Consider the following 21,064-nt stretch of genomic DNA (forward strand, 5'->3'; position numbering starts at 1 on the left):
TACAGTACATTTACGGAAATCATTAATGCTTTTTAAAATGTGTATTTATTTGTTAAAACAAGTTGCTTGGATGATGTTGCATCTTACTGCAATTTATTTTTTGTTGACCCCTGCATACTTATACAATGAAATGATCTTTGGGATACTTTTTCTGGCGCTGAGTAACATAATGTTAGTTCTGCGTGGTTCTTTCCTGCAACTTGATCAGATGCTGTCAAATCGGTTGAAACAAAGTGAATCATCTGGGGAATTAAGTGTCGATTTCTTGAGAATGTGTAGTGTTGTTGATTTAGGAATCTTTGGGCTCGGGGAAGGTATCAAGTATTTTCAAGTCAAAAGGGAAGTCCAAGTGAAGTCACGGTCATTGGTCCAAGTTGAGCTGCAAGTCTCTTATGGTTCGGTCAAGTCGAGTCTAAAGTCATCAAATTTGTGACTCGAGTCCAAGTCATAATACTGGAGTCCACACCTCTGGATTCATTCCTTAACTTCCCTTATTAACAATGTTTTCAAATAGCCTTCATACTGAAACAGCTTCATCATTTTCTTGAAATTCAGTTATGGCTTTTGGTTTTGGTGTCACCCAAAGATTTTCTGTGGTCCCATGTGGCCACCCCTATGAAACCTATCTGTGGGTGCCACTGGTGATGATATGGAAGAGAATGACTGAACAAAGATAGCGATGGCATAGACTTAAAACAGACTATTACCCATCTGAAGGGTGTTGGGACAACTGTGGGACAGGAAGAGGGATATAGATAGAGACACGTCACAGGAAAGGCGATCCTCTTTAATCACCCCCTGATTGGGTGACAGTGAGTGGGACGATGTGGACACACACACACACACACACACACGCCTCACAGGGAGATTTCTGGCTGCTGAATCTTTAGGTTTGACTGACAGCGCCTCTTTATGACTCACCGACCCGGCTTTTCTACTGTCTCCCACACTGTACCATCTGCAGAGGCTTTCAAGCTCAGTTTGAAACACAACATTGCCAAACTCTGATCCAGATTAACTTCCCCTGGTCTGTAGTGACCTGCTAAATCTGACTTTACATCAGCGTCTACTAACAAGCAAAGTCTCTTTTTGTCTGGCTGCTGGCGCTGATTTGGGGGCAGCCAGTTGGTAATTGTTTTGAGCTGCTAAATTGCACCAGGAGGGATTGGATTACCTACCACCAGGGTAGTGCTTCCCCCTTCATGTATCTCTGTTTCCCCTGGATTACATCAGAGTTTCATCTGTGAGTAAGCACATACCTCACAGTTACAGAGGAGGCCAGCTCCATGTCTAATGTGTTACAACAGAGAGGTGGATAATGGATATATGGAGGAAGGCAGGAAGTGTAAACAGTCCTTCCTGTGCATGCTTCTCTATTCATCTCCCATGAAAAGATAAGATAGATGACGCTTGATGGTGATCTAGTTTCTGTTTATGCATGTCAGTGTGTGTGTGTGTGTGTGTGTGTGTGTGTGTGTGTACGTGTGTGTGTGCGTGTGTGTATTGTTCCTATCTGGCCCAAACCCAGTCTTTTTCAGATCATAAATAATGAACAACCCAGAAGGAAATGAAACATTATCCATATAAAACTCCCCAGGGTGTCTTATCTTGTGTGACATTGATTCATTCCTGTAATATTATGATCACAGCGCCGACCTTGGCCAATTACAATAACAAAATCGAGATAGATAAATAATATCCCGGCCGCAGTCTGGGCTTCTTCTCTCAGAGGCTACGTACTGATTAATCTTCAAAGTGAAAAGCATTCTCGCGTGACAAAGCAAGTCCTGCAAGTCGCCACTTTCCCAGGTCAGATCAACATTGTAAAGCTCAATAGAGATGCCGAACATTACGACGAGGGGCAACTCATGAGACCTTATTTGGACTTGGCTGTGCGGAACAAATTGGGGTCGGAATTTGATCCGGCGGACATGGACAGTTCTGTCAAAAGTCAAAACCTCACATAATGACTCTGTGCGGTTCCCTGGCTTTTCGACCCATCTGAAACAGCTGACACAAGGCGGATGGGTGGGTGTGTGAGTTTTGAGGTGAGGCAGCGAAAGGCAGACAAGGAGAGGTAACTGTTTTTTGGTAACTCCATTAAAAAGAACCCCTGGGAGGTTTGGGCGACTGACAGCTGAGGTGGAGTCTGGTGGCAGCCAAGCAGGAGGGAGAGTGTTTTCATGTGTTTATGTGTGTGTTTTCCTTCACTACTGAGACTTATATATACGGCTGCAGGGCTGTCTCTCAGGGCTGCAGCTGAGTGTGACGGGGGTTCACTCAGGGGTATAGGAAAAGGCCCCGGGGACAACCTGTGGAACACCCCTGTTATCCTCCAGGGAGCGATCCTTTTGAGGTGCAGTCCCCCAACCACCCTTCACCTCCAATGTGCCGAATCAGTGGAAGGCAGAAACCCAGAGAGTATCCCTGACACTAATATGGAAAAAAGCCTGTTTGGAGCGAATATAAGGGCAAATATTATTCTTCCTGAGCGTAACCACGGCGAGCACCTCTGACCTGGCAGTGAAAGTGCTGAAACAAAAAGCCCAAAGACTTTTTCTGCTCCATCAAAGGAGAGCAGCATAAAATAAACACGGCCATCAGATTACCACGCTGAACACGGGGCCACGTTAGCCCGCGCCGGCTGCCCTGCCGCCCAACCCCATAGCTCTATGGGAGTTAAGTGTGGGGTCCGCTCAGTCAACACCATGACGCAAAATGGAACAAGCCTCTGACAGAAGCCCCAGGCTGATGGAATAAGGCCCCTACCCACAGGCCCACAGGCCCCCCGGCCCGAGAGAAACATACTGAGCGAGAACGAGGGAGAGAGAGGCAGGAAAACGAGAGGAAAGGAGGGAAAAGGTAGATGAGGGCATTTTGGAAAAGAGGAAAAGACCACCAGTTCCCAAATTGGTGGCGCTGGCCCGCTCCCAAATTGAACAGCATACACATAAACGCGCCGCTGCCTCGGAGAACCAGCAGCAGCAGCAGCAGCAGGACAGACAGCCGCCAGTGGAGAGAAGGCCGGGGCAGGGCAGGGCAGGGCAAGGCTGGGTACAGTGGTTGGTGGTGGTGGTGGTTGTTGCTGCCAGTGAGACTGTGAGGCTTAGCTGGCTAGTCGTACTAACAGTGGACAGCCTCAGCACGGTGGATCTGACCTCACAGGGGTTCTTTTATATCCCCTCGTGTGCCTGTGTGCATTTGTGTGTAGGGGCATGCATGTGTGCACCAAAAAGAAAAAAAAAAAGTTTGTGTGTTTATGTGTGCATTTCACGTTTGGGTGACGTAATCAGGAGAAAACAGATCTGTCCCTCTCGGCCTTTTAGTCATCTCACTGAGGCCCCGCTGTCCGTTTCATCCACGAGTCTCCCCATCTCCGACCTCAGCCACAGTCTGCCGTCTGTCTGCATCTGACTGATTTCCCTCCCAGCACCTCTGACCTTCTCACCACTCGTCTCAGAACTCTCGCAGATTCCTACACCCCCTGTCTGTCTTTTTGTCTGTCTGTGACCTAACAGAGATTCCCCTGATCCCTTGTTTCCTTCCTGGCCATAACACAGGACTCAGCCTGGAGCCATGCAAAATATTCCACTCTCACTATGTTTCAGACTGAGCTGACTCTCCAGTGACTGCAGTCCTTAAATATTTTCAATCTGAGACCCAGAATGAGAAATGTAGCTTTATTTCTTTGGAGCCAGACTCATAAAAGTAATATTACCCCCCACAATGTAGGTCCCCACTGGAGTAAGAAACCAGATTCTGCAGTATTTGGTAATGATGACTCCTTTGGTCTTTAAAGGTCCAGTGTGTAGGATTTAGGGGGGTATATTGGCAGAAGCAGAATATATTATGGCATATAATCATCTAGCTAGTGGCATCTAGCATTGAGGATTGCAGATTGCAACCAGCTGAAACTTCTCCTGGTTAGAATTCCTTTAGTGTTCATTGTTCAGGAGGTTTTTACTGGGGGCTGAATTGACCTTTTGCCAAGCCCCGCCTCTTTGTGATGGTCTGACAAGCTGTCGGAGTAAGCATAGAGCCCACTCTGTAACTAACTGCACTCCCTGAAGTAATATTATCATATTTTTTGGAAAAATGAAACAGTGATTCCAGAGAGAAGCAGACAGAGGGGTCTACAGTCTGTGTTTGAAGGATATATCCAGGACGTCAAACTGACTCAGCAGTAACAACAGGTTAAAAAGACAAAGATAGTTAGAAGCTAAACCCGAACTATAGGCTACAGATCACAGTGTAAAAGTGAACCACCACATCACTGCTGATCGACACAGAAGACAATGAATATAAATGGAAACTTTGCTGATATTGAACCAGCTGTGTGTCATCACAGTGTGTGCAGATGAACGGTTTTGGCTTCGCCCCCATGCCGCTGCCAGCACACGGACCCGGACCACAATGCGATGACACATCAGCAAAGTTTCCCTGCTTCCCTTCACTGGTTCCTGTACAGCAGGGTCAGTCTTTTGTTCACTGTTATAATCATTAAAAAGCAAAAGCAGCATGTGTATACATTCAGTAGGCTATATCTTCAGTAGCTAGCTAGCTAACCCTACACTTGTCAGGGTTTGATTTTGGTTTTGGAACAGGGAAGACACATATCTTTTTCCAACCTCTCCAGGTAACGAGTATCATTAATACATGACGTGCCCCAGACACAACATTTAGCTCCAAATCCACAAAACCAGCCTGAAAATGAAGTCACTGGAGCACAGCTGTGTTGTTGTCGGACCCTGGTCTGAGCCGGCCGATGCTACGGACTAAGCAAAGGGTCAGTTATGTGCAGAGGTCTTTTTCTCTCCAAAACAAATGGACAGCTGATTAAAACCAGTTAAAACACTGAATAAAGCAGTTTCATATTTAGAAAATAAATATGTTTTACTGACGCTCTCGTTGTGGAGAGCCTTGAAACTACAGTGGGCAATGTGAAAATGTCTATCTGTTCTGGGCTACTGTAGAAACGTGGTGGTGAAACCCTTATTTTCAGGTTATTATACACTAAAGAAAACATGGTTATTATATCATATTCCATTTCTGCCAATATATCCCTTTAAATTTGACACAATGGACCTTTAAATATTTTCAATCTGAGACCCAAAATGAGAAATTTTGCTTTATTTCTTAGGAGCCAGACTCATAAAAGTAACATTGCCCCCCCATAATTTACGTCCCCACTGGTATAAGAAACCAGATTCTGCAGATTTTGGTAATGATGACTCCTTTGGTATTAACCCCTCACACTTTCCCCCCCGACTTCCTGATAAAACATGTCTCACACCTTCCATCAGTAGCCTTACAGTCATGCTATCCTGCCCTTTCCCCTGACGTATATACAACTTGAAAACCCTCCTTTTACTTTGGGTTTCAGGATGACGCAGAGGTCAGGTAAAGTGTTGCCAGATCACGGGTAGATACTGAGGCTTTTCCAGGTTGTAGCTGTTAGTGTTAAGTGTGAGAGCCATGGGCCCTTTCTGGTTCCTGAAAATGACTCCTGTGTGTAACAACAATGAACACAATCACTGTGGTCCGCCGGGCCTCACACCAGCAGCATTGCATTACCGCGCTCGCCTCCCTACTGTTCTCCTTTTCTTTTCATCCTTCTCTCTTTTCTCCTCTGACTCAGCTGTTTTGTAGGAAACTCCGTCTCTTTGAAGAAGGGAAGAATCTTTCATTACTCGACAGCAGGGAGAGAGGAGGAGATGATAGGGGGAGAATAACTGCCCCATTGTCTTCACCCTCCCCTCCCCTCCATCCACCAATGATAATTGTGTTGAGCTAATTACAGAGAGCTGCTACAACAGGTGTGGGGCTCTGCACCTGGGTAAAGAAGTCTACTTAGTGCGTGTGTGTGCGTGTGTGTGTGTGTGGGAGAGAAAGAGGTTTGTGTGTGCATGTATGACTACGCAATTCTGGGTGAAAGTGTGTATGACATTTAGTCTGTGTCAGTGATTGAGATCACAGAGAAGTAGTACTCAGACATTGGTCACCGTATTGTATCACACACGACTGTAATATCACACAATCAGCACGGACCTATGCCAGTCTGAGCCCCATCTGTGGTTAATTATAAAGCTACAGACTACATCTGTTTGACATTACTGGAAAGTTGAAATTAGCACACAAACACAGTCTCACTCTCACTCATACACCACACTGAATTTCAAATGAGAGTGATTACAATCACTTAATTGATAAATGTGACCACAGGGAGCCTCTTCTCATGATTCATAATCTATAACCGGTCTTTCTCAGTGGCATGTTTTTGATGTCAGCACAGTAAGAAATTGGGGAGACAGAACCGGAGGCAACTGTGGTGATGTAAGCAGGGGGGGGGTCTCTCACGAGACTGATGTTTTTTTGAGCTTTTTACCGTAAAGGAATTCATCTGAGAGGCTGACCGGAAGAAAGGAAGCCATTTGGTCGGGCGCCAAAAGGAGGAGCATGATAAGTCGAGTTTGTAGAGACGTCATAGGGGCTTCATTCTCAAAACAAAGAAAGCGGTGAACTGTTTTCCAAAGCGGTCTGGCTGACTAGACAGGGATATTGACTGGATATTACTAGTGACAGTTCAAGTGAAGCTATTACTCACTCCTGTTGATGATATCACCTGTCTGCCGTCTGCACATGACAGCCACTTGTTAATTTATGCTTAATGAGCTCGAGTGTTTTTATTTTTTATAGGGCCAAGGGATTGTACCACATAAATGAAATGGGAAACCCTACTAATCAGACCACTGGAGTGTGTCACATCAACAAAGGGAAATGAAAAATCTCCCCTGCTCGTAAGTCACCAGCTTTGACCTTTACAACAGCTCACCTTGGTAAAGGTAACCTTTGTGTGTGGTCGTCACAGTCTTATTTGCTTGCTTGAGTCATGGCCTCCCTTCGTAAAAAGCTCCCAAGATTACAGGAAATGAGAGTGTGCCTCTGGAGCAGACGATAATGTAGTTGTATGATCGCCTCCTTAGTCAAGCAATTCTACCTGCACACTCATCATTTAACGTCAAAGGGGAATGAATCCTGCATCGCCACCTTGTGGAATATTCCTTTGGTGTTGATGTTGAGGCGAGTGCCAAGCCCCAGGGGCCCTGCTGTGGGAAACTGGCTTGTCAAAGATCACACGGAAACTGCAGGTCTTTAGGACTAGAATTCAGTGTTTTATTAAAAACAAGTAGTTTAAAAACATACATGGGAGCCAAGTAAAACAAGTCACGTAAAGCATAACACTGCGTGGCCCGACAGACATGGGTTTTACTAGCTGCTTTAAAATAAAACCTATAAAGACATACCAAAGCCAATACATTTATTTTACCTGAAAATATTTAAATGGATACATGAACTGATATGGAAAAACACAGCCAGGCAACCAAATGCAGACATGTTCATTTGTTGGTGATGTTGTCCTTGGAGATTTTCTTTTTCACTTCTGAGAAGCATCCATAGAGAGACAATTATGGGTTTCCTCAAAGCCGAGTCCTCTGATTGGCGGGGAGCTCATCCTGGTCGAGTCCCCACAAGAAGGTGCGGAGACGTGTCACTTCCTTTTGGAGCTCAGGGCTGGGGATTGGCTGGGAGAGGTCAAGGCGTGGAGTCTCATTTGGCAGGATGAGAGGTGGATGGTCCAGGAAGCTCTCAAAGATGTCTGAAAGATCAGGGTAGGAAAAGAAACAGCTGACTGAGCAGATCATTTCACTAGTTGGATTATTACTCTTAGTTTTATTTATATTTGTGTTACCTCCACTCAGCTCTGTGCCTGGTGGAGGGGCCCAGGATGCTGGCGGGGCTCTGGTTGGACCCAGCTTGTAATGGGTGAGCAGGTGGTGCAACTGGGAAGGACTTAACAAGACATGGTCCTCCTGTAGACTGGTCCAGGACGACTGGGAGACGAGAGGTTAACAGAGAGATCAGATGACAGTTAATAATCTTTGGGCTCAGAGGGCTTCCTGCACATGTAGCTGTGTTACCTGGATAAGACGAGTCTTGGGAATACAAAGGAAGTTGACTGTGACTGACAGTTTCTTCATAAACTCAGAGGCTATGTCTCCGAGTCCCGCCCCCTGTAGCCAGTCCAACACCAGGTCCAAGTTTGTACGGATCTGGACCGCTCTGGACCACGAAAACAGTCCATCTAGAGAGAGAGAGAACAGGACGACAAAAATCTTTAAAGCTACAGTAGGTTACTTTTTCAGTTGCTGTCACTTTCTGTGAAAGCAAACAGAACCGAGACTGCTCATGAACTGCGATCAAACGGTAAAACTAGGCAGCGCTGATCAAATATGAATCAAGATTCTGTCACTACATTGCCTATTTCTCACCTCAGATGTTTTTAGAAACATATTTTAGTGTACTGTTTAGCTGTAACATGAGAAAGTTGGTCGGGGCAGTGGGCACTGCTTCTTTTCAGCTCGACTGTTTCCAACATGGTGGCCTGGGTCACAACCTTTCTCATTTTACAGCTAAACAGTACACTGAAATATGTTTCTGAAAACATCTGAGGCGAGAATTAGGCAATGCAGTAACAGAATCTTGATTCGTATTTGATCAGTGCTGCCATGTTTCACCACAGTTCATGAGCAGTGATTTACATGATTGACAGCTGCTCTTTTTGAAAGGACCCGTGATTGGCCGCCCGTCACCAGCTAGATTTTCTAAAGCCTGAAAACCGAGCCAAGTCAAGTCTTCTCTCAGACCACTTTATTTAAAATAGGCTCAAAGTCTATTATAGGATTTTTCGCCCAATGACGCAAAAATTAAACTGCTTACCACAGCTTTAAGGCAAGACTATCTAACCTGATCTAACCTATCTAAAAATATATTTCATAAACAATAAAACACCATTGCTCAATGTAATACACTCACAAAGTTTTGCCATTAAAGCCTTGCTTGGTCTGGTATGACCAGGAGCTTACTGTAAGATGGGGTTGCAGCGATCTATTGGTTTCAAGGTATACCATGATACATACATAATTTGACAGTTGTCACACTTTGCTGTCTCTTGTCAAGTCGCTGTCCGTCAATCAATCACTCAACAGCAGGGAACGGCACATCAAAGTAAAGCTCTAAGCTGAAAATTCACCTTGCTTAAAAATAAAATGCACTTTTTACAAACTTGACTAGTTTGCAAGTCACTTACGGTCCATTCAGAATGGACCTGTGACCCACTTTTGGACCGCCACCCACCATTTAGGAACCACTGGTTCAAGGTACATTCTAGCTGATCATAATATGAATTATTTTATACTGTGATACTGCGAAACCGCCATAAATTCTGAGACGGTTATCGTACCTTGAATATCTCTTACCGTTGCAACCCTAACGTAAGAAACTAGATATTGCTGTATAACTGGTATTATAAATAACTTGTCCTACTGTTGCACTGCATTTTAGCATTTAGAGGTGCTGTATGTAACTCTGGAGAAAGATAGTTGATTGTTGAGTCTCATTCCCAGGTCATAAAATACCAGCGCTTTGGGTTAGTAGTTGGACCAAACCACCAACCTAAATTTCCTTCTCCAGAGTTACAGCAATTATCTCCAGACCAAAACAAAAGTCACACATGCTCCCTTTAACCTTTAACCTGTGCCCTCTCACCTCTCTCCAGCAAAGTGTTGAGCAGGGAGGTGTTGGTGAAGAAGAAGAGGTAGCCAAAGGTTTGGGAGGTGAGTGGCGGGGACAGACACGCCTCCCGCGACAGCATCAGAGAACAGCGATACACTTCCACCAGCCCGGCGACTCTGGGCGGCAAGGTGGACACGTCATCCACCTCCCCTTCCTCTCCTCTCTTCTCCTCTCCCTCTGCACCCCGAGCTCCGTCCTTCTCCTTCTCTTTCTCCTCGCTGGAGAATGGGTTGGTGTCCAGGAGAGCTGGGAGGAGTGAGTACAGGGTCTGTGTGGACAGAAGGGACAGCAATATGGGTTTATTGCTGGAATGATGGATGGTAAGGGGACAGATTAAATTGGGATAGATGAAAATGAGGATGGAGAAGATGGTGGAGAGTTCTCTCAGTCAGTCTACCATTGAAAGACTTAAACAAAATGTTGATGGATTGCCAGAAGGTGAATCCTGCTGAGTTTGGTAATCCTCTGACTCTTCCTCTTGCACCACCATGAGGTTTGTGGTTAAGATTGAAGCCTCTCAGCTGCTGTTGGGTGGATTTTCATGAAATTTGCTACAGATGTTCATGTACCCCTCTGGATGGATTCTAAGAACTGGTGTTCCTTTGACTTTTTTCTAACATTATCATTGGGTCAAATGTTTTATTTGTCATTTATCTGCTGTACTTTGTGATCACAAAGCTAACATGCTAAACTAAGATGGTGAACATGGGAATACATGTGTTAATACCAATGCAAATTTGAGGGTGCATGTTTTAAGGAGTGTAACACCAGTAGGTTATGAGCTGTAGGTGGGTGACTTCAACATACTGACTATGGAAAACATACACTGAACATTTGGCCGAGGGAAAAACACTGCTGAGAACATAAAGGTCTCCTTAATGAGCCATATTAAAGGAAAACTTCTGTATTTTTGAACAAGGACCTCATTTTCCCATGTTTTTGTGTCTAAGTGACTAATGGAGACAATTTTTGAAATTGTTCCAGTAATGAGAGAGACCGCTGCGGCTGCATTGTCGAAACAGACTGCGGTGCAATCCCTACAGGCGATGTGTAACATCAATTTACGTCCATTAGAAGTGCTTGTTTCTGCCTCTGACAGGCTCAGATTGTTATTAGAAGTGTCTGACAACATCACAGAGAGCACCCTATAGAAACATGAAATGTTTTCCTTGTCTTTCACTTACACACGGTTTGACCGTTCTGAAATCTCATTGACTTTTCCACATTTTTAAAATCAGCAAAATCTTTCGTCATGACACTGTAAAACTTTAGATAAGAGTAAGATACACTCCTTTACTTCAGCACAACAAACTCTTCCCATCGCTCCTCTCACCAACTCTCACCAACATTTCCACCGTTGTATTTCCTGCAACAAGTCACCTCTTGCAAGATTTCAGAATGAATTGAACGAGACTGGGCACAATAACAAACACACCAGCAAAAAGTAAGAGAAAATGTTTCGTTTCTCTGTGGGGTTTTTTCTACAATGTTGTCAGTCATGTCTCGTAATAATCTGATGCGGTCAGTGGCAAAAACAAGTATCTTAATGGCTGTAAATTGACAGTGCCCAATTGCCCGTAGGGATCACATTGCAGCCTGTTTCGCTGCTGCGGGTGGAGCCGTGTCTCTCAATACAGGACCAATTTCAAAAACTGTTGTCTCCATCAGTCATTTAGTCACAAAAACATGGTCAAATAGAGTCCAGGATTAAAAATACCAATGTTTTCCTTTAAGAAGATATTGAGCTGGGGAACAAAAGACCTTGGGAACACAGATACGCTCCCCATTTTCATTGTGAACATGTTAGCCTCTAATGTGGCTGCGTGGATGTCGGCAAGTCCCAAATCCACACTACATACTAACTCTAAACAGGTTTTTAGTATGTAGTGTGTTTACACTGGAAAAGAGACAAAAGGAAGTATACTGAAATTAGACGATATGTTTATTAAATACAGTCAATTTTCAAGTGTGCTGTTGACGCACTCTGTTCTCCCAGAATGCAAAGCACAAAGGGACCGGAGGAGCTGCTCACAGCTGGAAAAAATTAAAATAAATTGTGGGTGGTGGTGAGACAGCTCCAGAAACATCTTGGAAAACAAAAAAATATGTATTAAGTCTTCAGAAAGATATTTTGCTGTCTCTTTGTGAAGTTTAATTGGCAGTGTGGTATTCCAAAGTTGCAGTTTGATTGTGATCTGGCGTCGCATCTGTAAAATGGTAAAGTATGTTGAGTTTGTTAACACAGTACATGGTGATAATTAGAAAAGTGGTGTAATGTATAGAATTAGTGTGTAGTATGGAATTGGGACACAGCTTTATGTCTTGGTTTTAGCTGCACCCGCAGCTCTGTAGCTCGCTCTGTCAGTTGGTCCGCCCACAACAATTTCCCAAGCCCTTGGTGGCCACAGTTTGCCCTAGGAGGCTGAAATTTGGCATGTAGGTCAAGTGTTTGTGTGTGAGGGTGTGTGTTTGTGTTCATGCCACTTGGTTAAAAGGGGGCGTGATAAAGGGGGGATGGAGGCACTACATGGTCGCAGCTGTTGCAAATTCAAACTGTACCTTGGTGAGGTGATACACACACTGTTGGAAGGTGTGCATGATGACGTCATCCAGCTGCGCGAGAGCTTCTGAGCAGGTGTCCATGTCGGCCGTCAAAACTGGGTCCCCCGGAGCTTCAAAGAAAAGATCAGTGAGATGAATGATTTTGCGTCTGCTTTAGTTTCTGTGTCCATCTTTGCCAAAGTTCTGTGATTATTCATCTCTTCTGAAGGATCTTAAAATCCCTCTCACCCTCAAACTCCCACTCTTTCTCCATGACCTCAACTTTGACCTGGAAGAAGTTGAGGAGCTCTGTGGCATTTGACATCCAGAACATCAGAGGTCGCAGGTCCGATGACAGTTTCTGGACATTCGGTGTGCTTATCTCACCTTCCTGCTCTGTGGAGCTAGACACATTTATGTCATGCCAAAGTTATCTTAGCTGTGAAATATTTGTGAACATTCTCCTGTCAGTGTTTTGTTTATGCTTTAAAACAGAAACACACCATACTGTGAGTAAAAATAGACCCAGTTATTATTACCCAGCTATATTTGAGCCATATTTTAACATCACCGTGTTACAATGCTTTCATCATACCACAAAAATCTACCAAAGATATAACAATGCAAGCACAAATGTATCATGAATCACTCAGCTGGAAATCTCTAAACAGAGGAAACATGACGTAGAACAAAAATGTTCTTACTTTTGCGTGGGATGCTTATCCCCAAATTCCTTAATGTTATCCTGTAAAGAGAGTTGGAGAAAGAAAAGAGACATGTCGGGTTAGTGTGGGGGTGGGGGTGGGGGAGGGGGAGGGGGAGGGGGAGGGGGAGCGGAGTCTCGCCCTGCAGCCAGGACAATTACAGCACTTTTTCCAGCAGGAGGGCAGTGACATCAGCTCATCCTTGCTCCTGTCCACAACGTAGCAGGCCACAATGAAGGGCACGTGTCTGTCTGCTGGTTTTTCTGTCTGACTGAATCTGCCTACCTGATGTTTTTCTGCCAAGCTGGTTCAAAAAGGTCATGGCCATGCTGTCATGCAATACTGTCCCCAAAAAAGTTCACGGTTCAGTTGTTACTGCAGATGAACCACCACTAATCCTATGAGGTATTTCATTATTTCAGTTACCATACCATAACACGGGGCACATTTTAAATGTTCAGCTGTTGTTTCTTAGCCAGGCTAGAGGCACAGCTCTGTGGATGGCAATATGAGTCGGTTCACTACCTAGGTTCACACCATAATATCTCAGCTGTTGGATGGACTGACATTCATGGATTCATGGTTTCAAGAGGATGAATCCAACTGACTTGGGTGATCCCCTGACTTTTTTCTTCAGCATTACCAGCAGGTTGATATTTTTGTTTTTTATTTAAACGTCTTAACAACTACCAGAGTGGTTTGCCATAAAATCTGGTTCAGTGATAACTTTGGTGCACCCCTAACCTTAGTTGAGCATCATCATCAGTTCAAAATTATGATTTGTCCAGTACTTTGGTTTATGACCAAATACCAAGCAGCAACCTCCGTGGCTGAAAATGAAGCCAATGCAGAAATGCCAAAAACTGCAGTTCCTCTAATGGCCACTTGAGGCTGGCTCCAGAGGCGAGTCAATCCCCATAGACACCTGTGTTAAAATGCCAAACTGTACAGCAGAAATAACCTTGTTTACAGCCTGGTACAAAAAAACTTTTGGACTTTATAGCTAATTTATCTATTCATGAAAACTATGAGGGGGTGAATTTTTATATAACTTGCCAGTTTAAATATTGTTTAGGCTTAAAGTTATGCAAAATTAAGGGAGCGGCTGCTGAGTGTGTTTTCAGTTTATGAAAGCTAATTGTAACATTTGTTCTTCTAAAAAAGTCTTGTTCAGCATTTGGTTGTACTAAAAGACCTTCTAGGTGCATTTTGTTTTAATGGTTTTAAGCCTATATTTGCTAGCATAAAATAGCATTCGCATTCACAGTTAACTATAGCCGTAAAGGAGCTGTACTAATTAAGCTAGCAGCTAGCATTAGGGTTATCTCCACCCTATTGTCCAAATATGGTCCCTTCTGGCTCCAAAAATCCAAGATGTTTGTTTGTGAATTATCAAAAGATAGCCTGCTAACACGCTAAATTAAGATGGTGAAAGTGGCTAACATTATATCTGCCAGACATGAGTGTGGTATCATTGCCATTGTGAGTATGTTAGCATGCCAGTGTTAGCATGTAGCTTAATGCAGAGCTGTGTCTAAGTAGGATTTTCTTGTAGAGCCAGAGCTAGAAAGATAAACAGAAATCGGGTAAGAGAAAGAGATGTGAAATGACATGCGACAAAGGTCCACCTTGTTGTGGTTGTTGTGGCTCATGGTCAGAACCATAACTCTGGGGCCAGCAGGACAGTCAACATGTAATTTTTTAGATATCAAGCTGTTTTTTTAACATACCCAGACAATTTCTTTGATTAGGTTGGCAGACTTGAGTAATATCTGTGGTGTGAGAGCGGGGTCCAGGTGTTTGGAGGCATGATCTATCATGATTGACAGGAGATACGCAGGAGCTAAAGGCCCACCTCCAGAGTCTGGGGAGGAGTTTTTGGAGATTATCTCCTAAAAGAAAAGGGATAAACACAACATATGTCAACAAGGCTATTTCTTTATAATTCCGGATAAATGGATAGTTAGTAAAAGCTTTTTTTGTCTCATGTCTCACCTGTAACAGAGTATCTGCGTGACGAGGATGAAACTTCAGTTCTGCCTCCGTAGATCCCAGGTACTGCCTGAGAGCTTCCTGTCTGTCCACCAGCCCTGAGGGGCAGCAGGTGATAGAGGCATCCGCCTGCCATGGCAAGGTCAATGCCAGCGGTGGAGCTGGGGTCACACGGGGGTCACGGTACAGGAAAAGGAAGTGGTTCCCCAGACCGATCACATCCCCAGGCTTTAGGACCGTCTCCCTGTAAAGGGCCACTCCGTTGTGTGTGACTGCTCCTCCTCTGAAGGGCCGCATCAGAGCTGTGATGAAATGAATATTAGATTAAGGTGGACTTTAACATAACACCAAGGATCCAAGTATGATATGAGTTAGTGTTTTGGTACCTTGTCTGGCGGGCGCCTCAGGAACAGCTGAGTCTCTCCTGATCAGTAAGTGTCTGGCCAAGAGGTCAGGGGCAGAGAGGAAGGTGTCCACCTTCAGAGGCCTCTTCCCCTTCCTCTCCCTTTCTCTATCCTTCTCTCTTTCTCTTACTGTGGGCTTCCTTCCAAACACATGCGTATGTCCCGCCATGATATACAAAACAAAATCCTAAACAGAGCAGAAGAAAGTCAGGGAGGTCTGTTATCTTTTAAGTGCTACGGTTTATATCAATTTTCCATCTCAGAGATGTTAACTTGAACAGAAGGTGGCTGATAAGGTATGAAGTGTGTCACAGTTTGTTACAATGGAGACCTGTGTGAGATCATTGTGTGCGATGAAGTGATGTACACAGAGGGGTTTTATGCTTTCGTTGGATAAATTGTTGAGGCATTGTGCTGCTCTGAGGCTGTTTTGTGCAGGATGCTGAATGGGAGAGGCTTGTGAAGAGATGGAAACCCTGATGGTATGTGGCGATTACAGACATGCAGGTATGATGTCATGCACAGGGTGTGTGCACGCGTGTACGTCTGCACAGATCCTCCACAAAAATGCCTGTTAGTTTGCAAATGTGCACATCAGTGTTTATGCACCTTGCTATGGGGTATACCACCTAAATGTGCATGGGTCCATGTGTGTGGGAGTGTTGTTTGTGAGTGTTTGTGTGTGTGATATCATCTGCCAGCGTGTCTCGCCTTGCTCTGATCGTAACCCTGCAGCAACAGGAAGTAGGGTCGGTCTGTGGGTGGAAGGATCAGACTTTGTGACATCACTTCCAGGTCACAGCTGGAGTAATCCTTGTCGTCCTCTGGCTGGTTTGTCCATCCGACCTTTGCTTCAGCTCTTGAAGCTCTAATCTGAAAAAAAAAGAAGGTTAAGAAATGATGGTCTGAACGCCAAATGCACGATTCATTCAGTTTTTCTCACCACATTGTCTTCTTTACCTCTCCTGGCTGCGGGCTGATCATGCTCACAATGTTCTTCCTGTCCTGCACTCCTCCGTTGTTGTTAGGCCGGTTACCGGAGCCACGTGGGTCATTGCTGACATGGTTGCCTTGGCGACGCCGCAGACTTAGGTTCATGTCACTGATGCTCCTCCTGAGCTCTGAGTTCCTTCCACGGTGACCGCGCTCGCTCTCCTCTGGTCCACCTCCTGATGACATCCTGCTCCGCCGCCAGCGCACACCTGTTGCCCAGACAACCAGAGTTTGGATCAGTCTGACCCTGTGTCGTGTATAAAGAGACCTGCCTGTCGAGTCTTGAACATACCTTGATAGTTCTCTCCCTCCCTCTCACGCTCCTTCTCCCTCTCCCTCTCTTCTCTCTCGTAGTCTTCCCTTCTCTGGATTTCAAAGCGTCGCTCAAATCCATCCTTAGGCCGCCACATGTCCACTAACAACAAGGGACATTCCCATGGGGCAACGCTTCTCCGGCACTCTGTCTCCCATTTGATAGCTCCATCTGGCTGCTGGATGGGCTTTCCAATGACATCACACAACAGGAAGTCCTCTGGGCTGTGTTTCTGGAGAACTAGAAGGTAATGGAGGAAGGGAGGAGGAGAGGGGGGTAATTATTTTTCCATAACACCGCTGTTTATGTTTATATTAAGTCATTCCCAATTGGTTAAAAATATTTGAGCAAACAATTCCCAGTAATGGGTCGCAGCAGAGGTCCAAATGAGAGAAAATTTCCCTCTCTCATACCTGCGTCATCTGTCTCCTCCCTCTCCCTCTCAGTGTACCGAGTGATGACCTGAGCGATGAGCTGTCTAGCTGTAGAGTGAATGTTGGCCAGCAGGGAGCGGTAGTTGGCCCCACTGGAGAGGGCATCCCCGTAGATCTTGATCAGGCCTGGGGCAGAAGAAGAGGCAGGCGGCAAGTAGTGGTGGGAGGTGGGGGCAGCTGAATGTGCCCAAACCTCTCTTTCCCTCTCCCCCACCGCCCGGTCCCTGTCACTGTTAGAGCGCCCTCGCAGGAAGAGGTGGGAAAGGCGCTTTGTGCGGGACTGGGGCCCGGCAGGCCGCGGCCTGAGGAAGGCCGGGGAAGGAGATGGGGACGGGGTAGGGGAAGCCAGCGAGGGGGTGGAGTTAGAAAGGGAAGAGGAAGGAGCAGAGGGGGCCTCGTGGAGGGAGGCTGCGTCAGAGCTGGTGGTCGACCTGAGAACAACAGAGGAGGGGAAGACAGATAGAGGAGAGAGGAAGGAGAAAGGAAGGGACCAGTCAGCTGTGAATTATGACTGACAAACAACAAGGACTAAAATAAAACAGGGAAGGGTTGACGGGATACAAATGACAGTGAGAGATAAGGTGACATCAACACACAAACTGTTCATCCAACAATCAGGCACTGGAGTCTAACTAAACAACAACTGGCATCAAAGTCACGCAACAGAAGCAAAACAAGTGAGTTGAAGAGAACTTCAGACTGACTTGACAGAAATAGCGCTGGGCCAGCGACCCCCCAGCTTGGCAAAGTGTTTCCTGGGCGAGTTGATCCACAGACCCACTGGGAAATGGAGCTTTCTGAAGCGAGGACTGCCAGACCCCTCCATCTGACAGAGACACAAACAAACAAACACATGCACATATTAAGATCAAATGTGTCTTTCCACATTAATAATCTGAAGTTTTGTCAAGAAACAGCAAAAGTCACATTTCCCCTAATCTGCTTAATCTACCCCATGCTGTAGTGAGGAATGTGTGTCAGCAATGCCAGGACTGAAACAATAAAACAATGGCATGATGTCACCATCAAAAAACAACAACAACAGGATATGTGCAGCAGGTTGTCAACAAGGTGAAAGCAAACAGAAAGAAATTAACCCAAAACACCCCTCAATCAGCCTCTGAAAATCAAAGTGTGAGCTTCCCATTCTCAAACAGGAAGCATCTTTTGTAGGACTCAGGACCAGCTGTTACACTGACGGGGAAATACCCACTCCAAAGGTCACTGCCTGTCCTATTCTCAGCCTCACTTATATGTAAATTACCATCAAAATTAAGGCTCACACTTGCTGTTTTTTCACCTCACAGGTGGAATTTGGAGGCCTAAACAAAATTATCACCCCATGTCATACCTTGACATGTGTTTCCACACTTAGAATTAGCTGTTGTCGAGCTAGACAGAAAAAAGATGGCAGTTTTTAACCCTATCCTAGATGTCGCGGTGAAATATTTCAAAAACCATTAAATCAAAACAGTAAAGGATATACAAATGCTTTCAGTGTTAGATTGTTAGATTTAGCACTTACCCACAGTAACTTTGGATCCTTTAATAGTGTCACGCTGATTCTCCGCCAACGAAATTCAAATATCCAGCTCAAAGTAATCTAATAACCACGTACGTATTCTTGTCCCCGTGATGAAATTCCATTTTGAAAAGGCCTAAATCTGTCACGCGTCTACTCGCACATTTCTAACTCTTCCTATCCATTACTTCAATTAGTTCGCTTCACTAAAGTATGTTTTTTCTTTCGTTTTTCTCTCTAACTGGACTAAAATCTGCTCCCTCTGGCTCTCAGCCTCTCTGCGTCTATAGATAGAGAAACAGGCCCATTGTTCTAAGTGACAGAATTTCCTTCCTTTGCTGTGGACAACACCTATATCCTGACTGAGTGAGGGAGAAAGGGAGAGATTGGTTGAGAGCGAGGGAAGGGTGAATTTACACACATATATGAATCTTTGAGACCTTAGTGGGAATATCATATACTGTATTATATACCATAAAGCTACTAGATCTGGTCTGTATGAGTTGGGCAAATACGGTGTAACGGTTTCCTTCAAATAAAGTTTAATTATGTCAAACATAGCTCTCACAGGTTCCCAAAAATGTGGCCATTTACATCTGCTCTGTGATTTCATGATTACAACACTTGCATCAGAAAACACACGAGGCCCAGTTTGAAGTTTTGCTGGAAAGAGGGTGAAGGAAACGCACACAGCGAGACAGGAAGCTAGAGGCAGCGACAGAAACACCTGTGATCCCTGACCTTTTCTTCGACAGGAAGATTGTGATGGAAAGAGAAAGGAGGTTGTCGTTGTGTCCCACTGCAGGGGATAGATTCTCAGAAATCTGCATTTTCAGGCCAAATATGTCGTCAATGCGGGTCAGTTACCGTTGTTCCATTTCAGAGGCTCCTTCACTGCCTCAAAGTGTCACTGAAGGAGAAGAGAACAGATTGATTTATTTCAACAACATGCAACATGTACAGAAGCTGTAATGTTAGCCTGATACTATCATCAGTCACCATACTAATACAACAAGTCAGGTCTCACTGTAACTGACCTCCTCACCAGTCTTATTTTTGAGCAAATAATCACTACCAATAAGCTGATGTATTACAGCTTCAATGAAGTGGAACAGGCAAACACAGAATATATAAGATGAGTGATGTTGTCAAATATGTAAAAAGAAATATTTAATCAAATGAATTTAAAATGAAAACTGGAGACATTAGAGTTCAACTGGTTACATCATAAAAGCTGTGTTTTCTTTTGGCCTGAGGGGACTCGTGTCAATGACTTTGACTTGAGTCAAAAATCTAATTTGGAGCCACTTGAGAACTTTGACTTGAAATACCAAAACCAAATATATTCTGTTAAGTAGGCTTTAAAAATAGGCCTCTCTTCTTCATAACTAACAGAATTAAGTGTATCAACTCAACTAACTAACTCTAAGTGTATCAATGCTCTGTGGAATTCCCGCCAGGATAAACTTTTAGAAACTGAACGGCTAAGCTGACGATTTTAGAACATTTTAAAACAAATATCTTAGATCAGGGGTTCTTAAAGTTTGATGACAGGGTGCCATTTTAGGGACACAGCATATGAAAAGTGTACACTCAATGACTTGTTTACAACGTTTTAATCTTAAGTGCTATATCGTAGGCAACTTGACTTGCTTGAGTTTCTTAAAGACGTTTCACTTCTCATCCTAGTGGCTTCTTCAGTTATAATGGACTGGTGCAGAGTCACAGGCTTTAAACCCTGTGTGGGTGTGAGCCCATACAGAGCAGTTAAGGTCACATGTGAGTCGTTGACCCACCCGGTCATCATGTCTGTCACTTTTTAAAGACATTTTTAGAACATAATAACACTTCACCCTAACTATAACAGTCAGCAGTGACACAGCCTACATAACACTAGTTTTCTACGTTTTACATTTGAAAGTAATGAAATACAGACACAGCACCATGTGACACTGATTGTACCAACCCACAGCCATTGAGCAACAGCTTCTGCTGAGGTACGGCAACACCACTTGGACAAACCACATGCAGAACTGCAGTACACTGTGATACTGAAACTATTAGTAATAATAATGTCATTTTTTTAAGTACATTTATGATGATGATTACGTTTGCTAATGATTCTTTCACATGATGTGTGGTTGTTTGTCGTAGCATAGCACACGTGCCTCCCTAAATATGTCTTACAATTACTGCCTAGCTGAGAATACAGATAGACAGCAATGAATGGCGTTGTGTTGGTTTGAGAGGTTTTCATATTTTGATGCTTTTTCACACTTAAGAAATCTTGTGATTCATTGGAAGCCACACTAATTCAAGCTGAGCACAGCTGCAGTCCTCTGTGGAAACATAAAACATGCCAAACAGAAATGTAGAACTTAATTTTGTAAACCACCGTTTAAGCCTACAGGCATATTTGATACTAAAAGCACACATTTTGAGTGGAGTATTGTGTTAAGCTTGATTTGAAAAAGGTTAGTCCTGTAGTCAGAGAGGTGAGGTCATGTCAGCAACCAAGATTAAGTTAC

At 44.4% G+C, this 21,064-nt stretch overlaps 1 protein-coding gene across 1 annotated transcript; it reads right to left on the reverse strand.

The window, feature by feature from the left end:
* Positions 1-7,151: 7,151 nt before the first annotated feature.
* rasip1 (Ras interacting protein 1) lies at positions 7,152-18,822 on the reverse strand. Its single transcript, XM_033640823.2, has 16 exons — positions 18,540-18,822; positions 17,719-17,840; positions 16,994-17,445; positions 16,560-16,820; positions 16,235-16,476; positions 15,986-16,147; positions 15,257-15,461; positions 14,874-15,172; positions 14,609-14,770; positions 12,879-12,919; positions 12,424-12,578; positions 12,193-12,305; positions 9,607-9,901; positions 7,980-8,143; positions 7,751-7,892; positions 7,152-7,657 (listed from the first exon to the last, which is right to left on the reverse strand). Exons 2-16 carry the CDS (start codon positions 17,838-17,840, stop codon positions 7,479-7,481), a joined length of 2,994 nt encoding a protein of 997 aa, XP_033496714.1. The 5' UTR covers positions 18,540-18,822; the 3' UTR covers positions 7,152-7,478.
* Positions 18,823-21,064: the final 2,242 nt, after the last annotated feature.

This window comes from Epinephelus lanceolatus, chromosome 10 (genome assembly GCF_041903045.1).
Source record: "Epinephelus lanceolatus isolate andai-2023 chromosome 10, ASM4190304v1, whole genome shotgun sequence".
NCBI lineage: Eukaryota > Metazoa > Chordata > Actinopteri > Perciformes > Serranidae > Epinephelus > Epinephelus lanceolatus.

What these genes read in the sequence shown, in the direction of transcription:
- rasip1 (XM_033640823.2), bottom strand. Translation starts at nt 17,840, where the DNA reads ATGGAGGGGTCTGGCAGTCCTCGCTTCAGAAAGCTCCATTTCCCAGTG. An exon ending in CCCAGCGCTATTTCTGTCAA is followed by an intron (nt 17,446 to 17,718) that starts GTCAGTCTGAAG and finishes TGTTGTTCTCAG; the next exon opens with GTCGACCACCAGCTCTGACG. An exon ending in GAAAGAGTGGGAGTTTGAGG is followed by an intron (nt 12,306 to 12,423) that starts GTGAGAGGGATT and finishes TTTTCTTTGAAG; the next exon opens with CTCCGGGGGACCCAGTTTTG.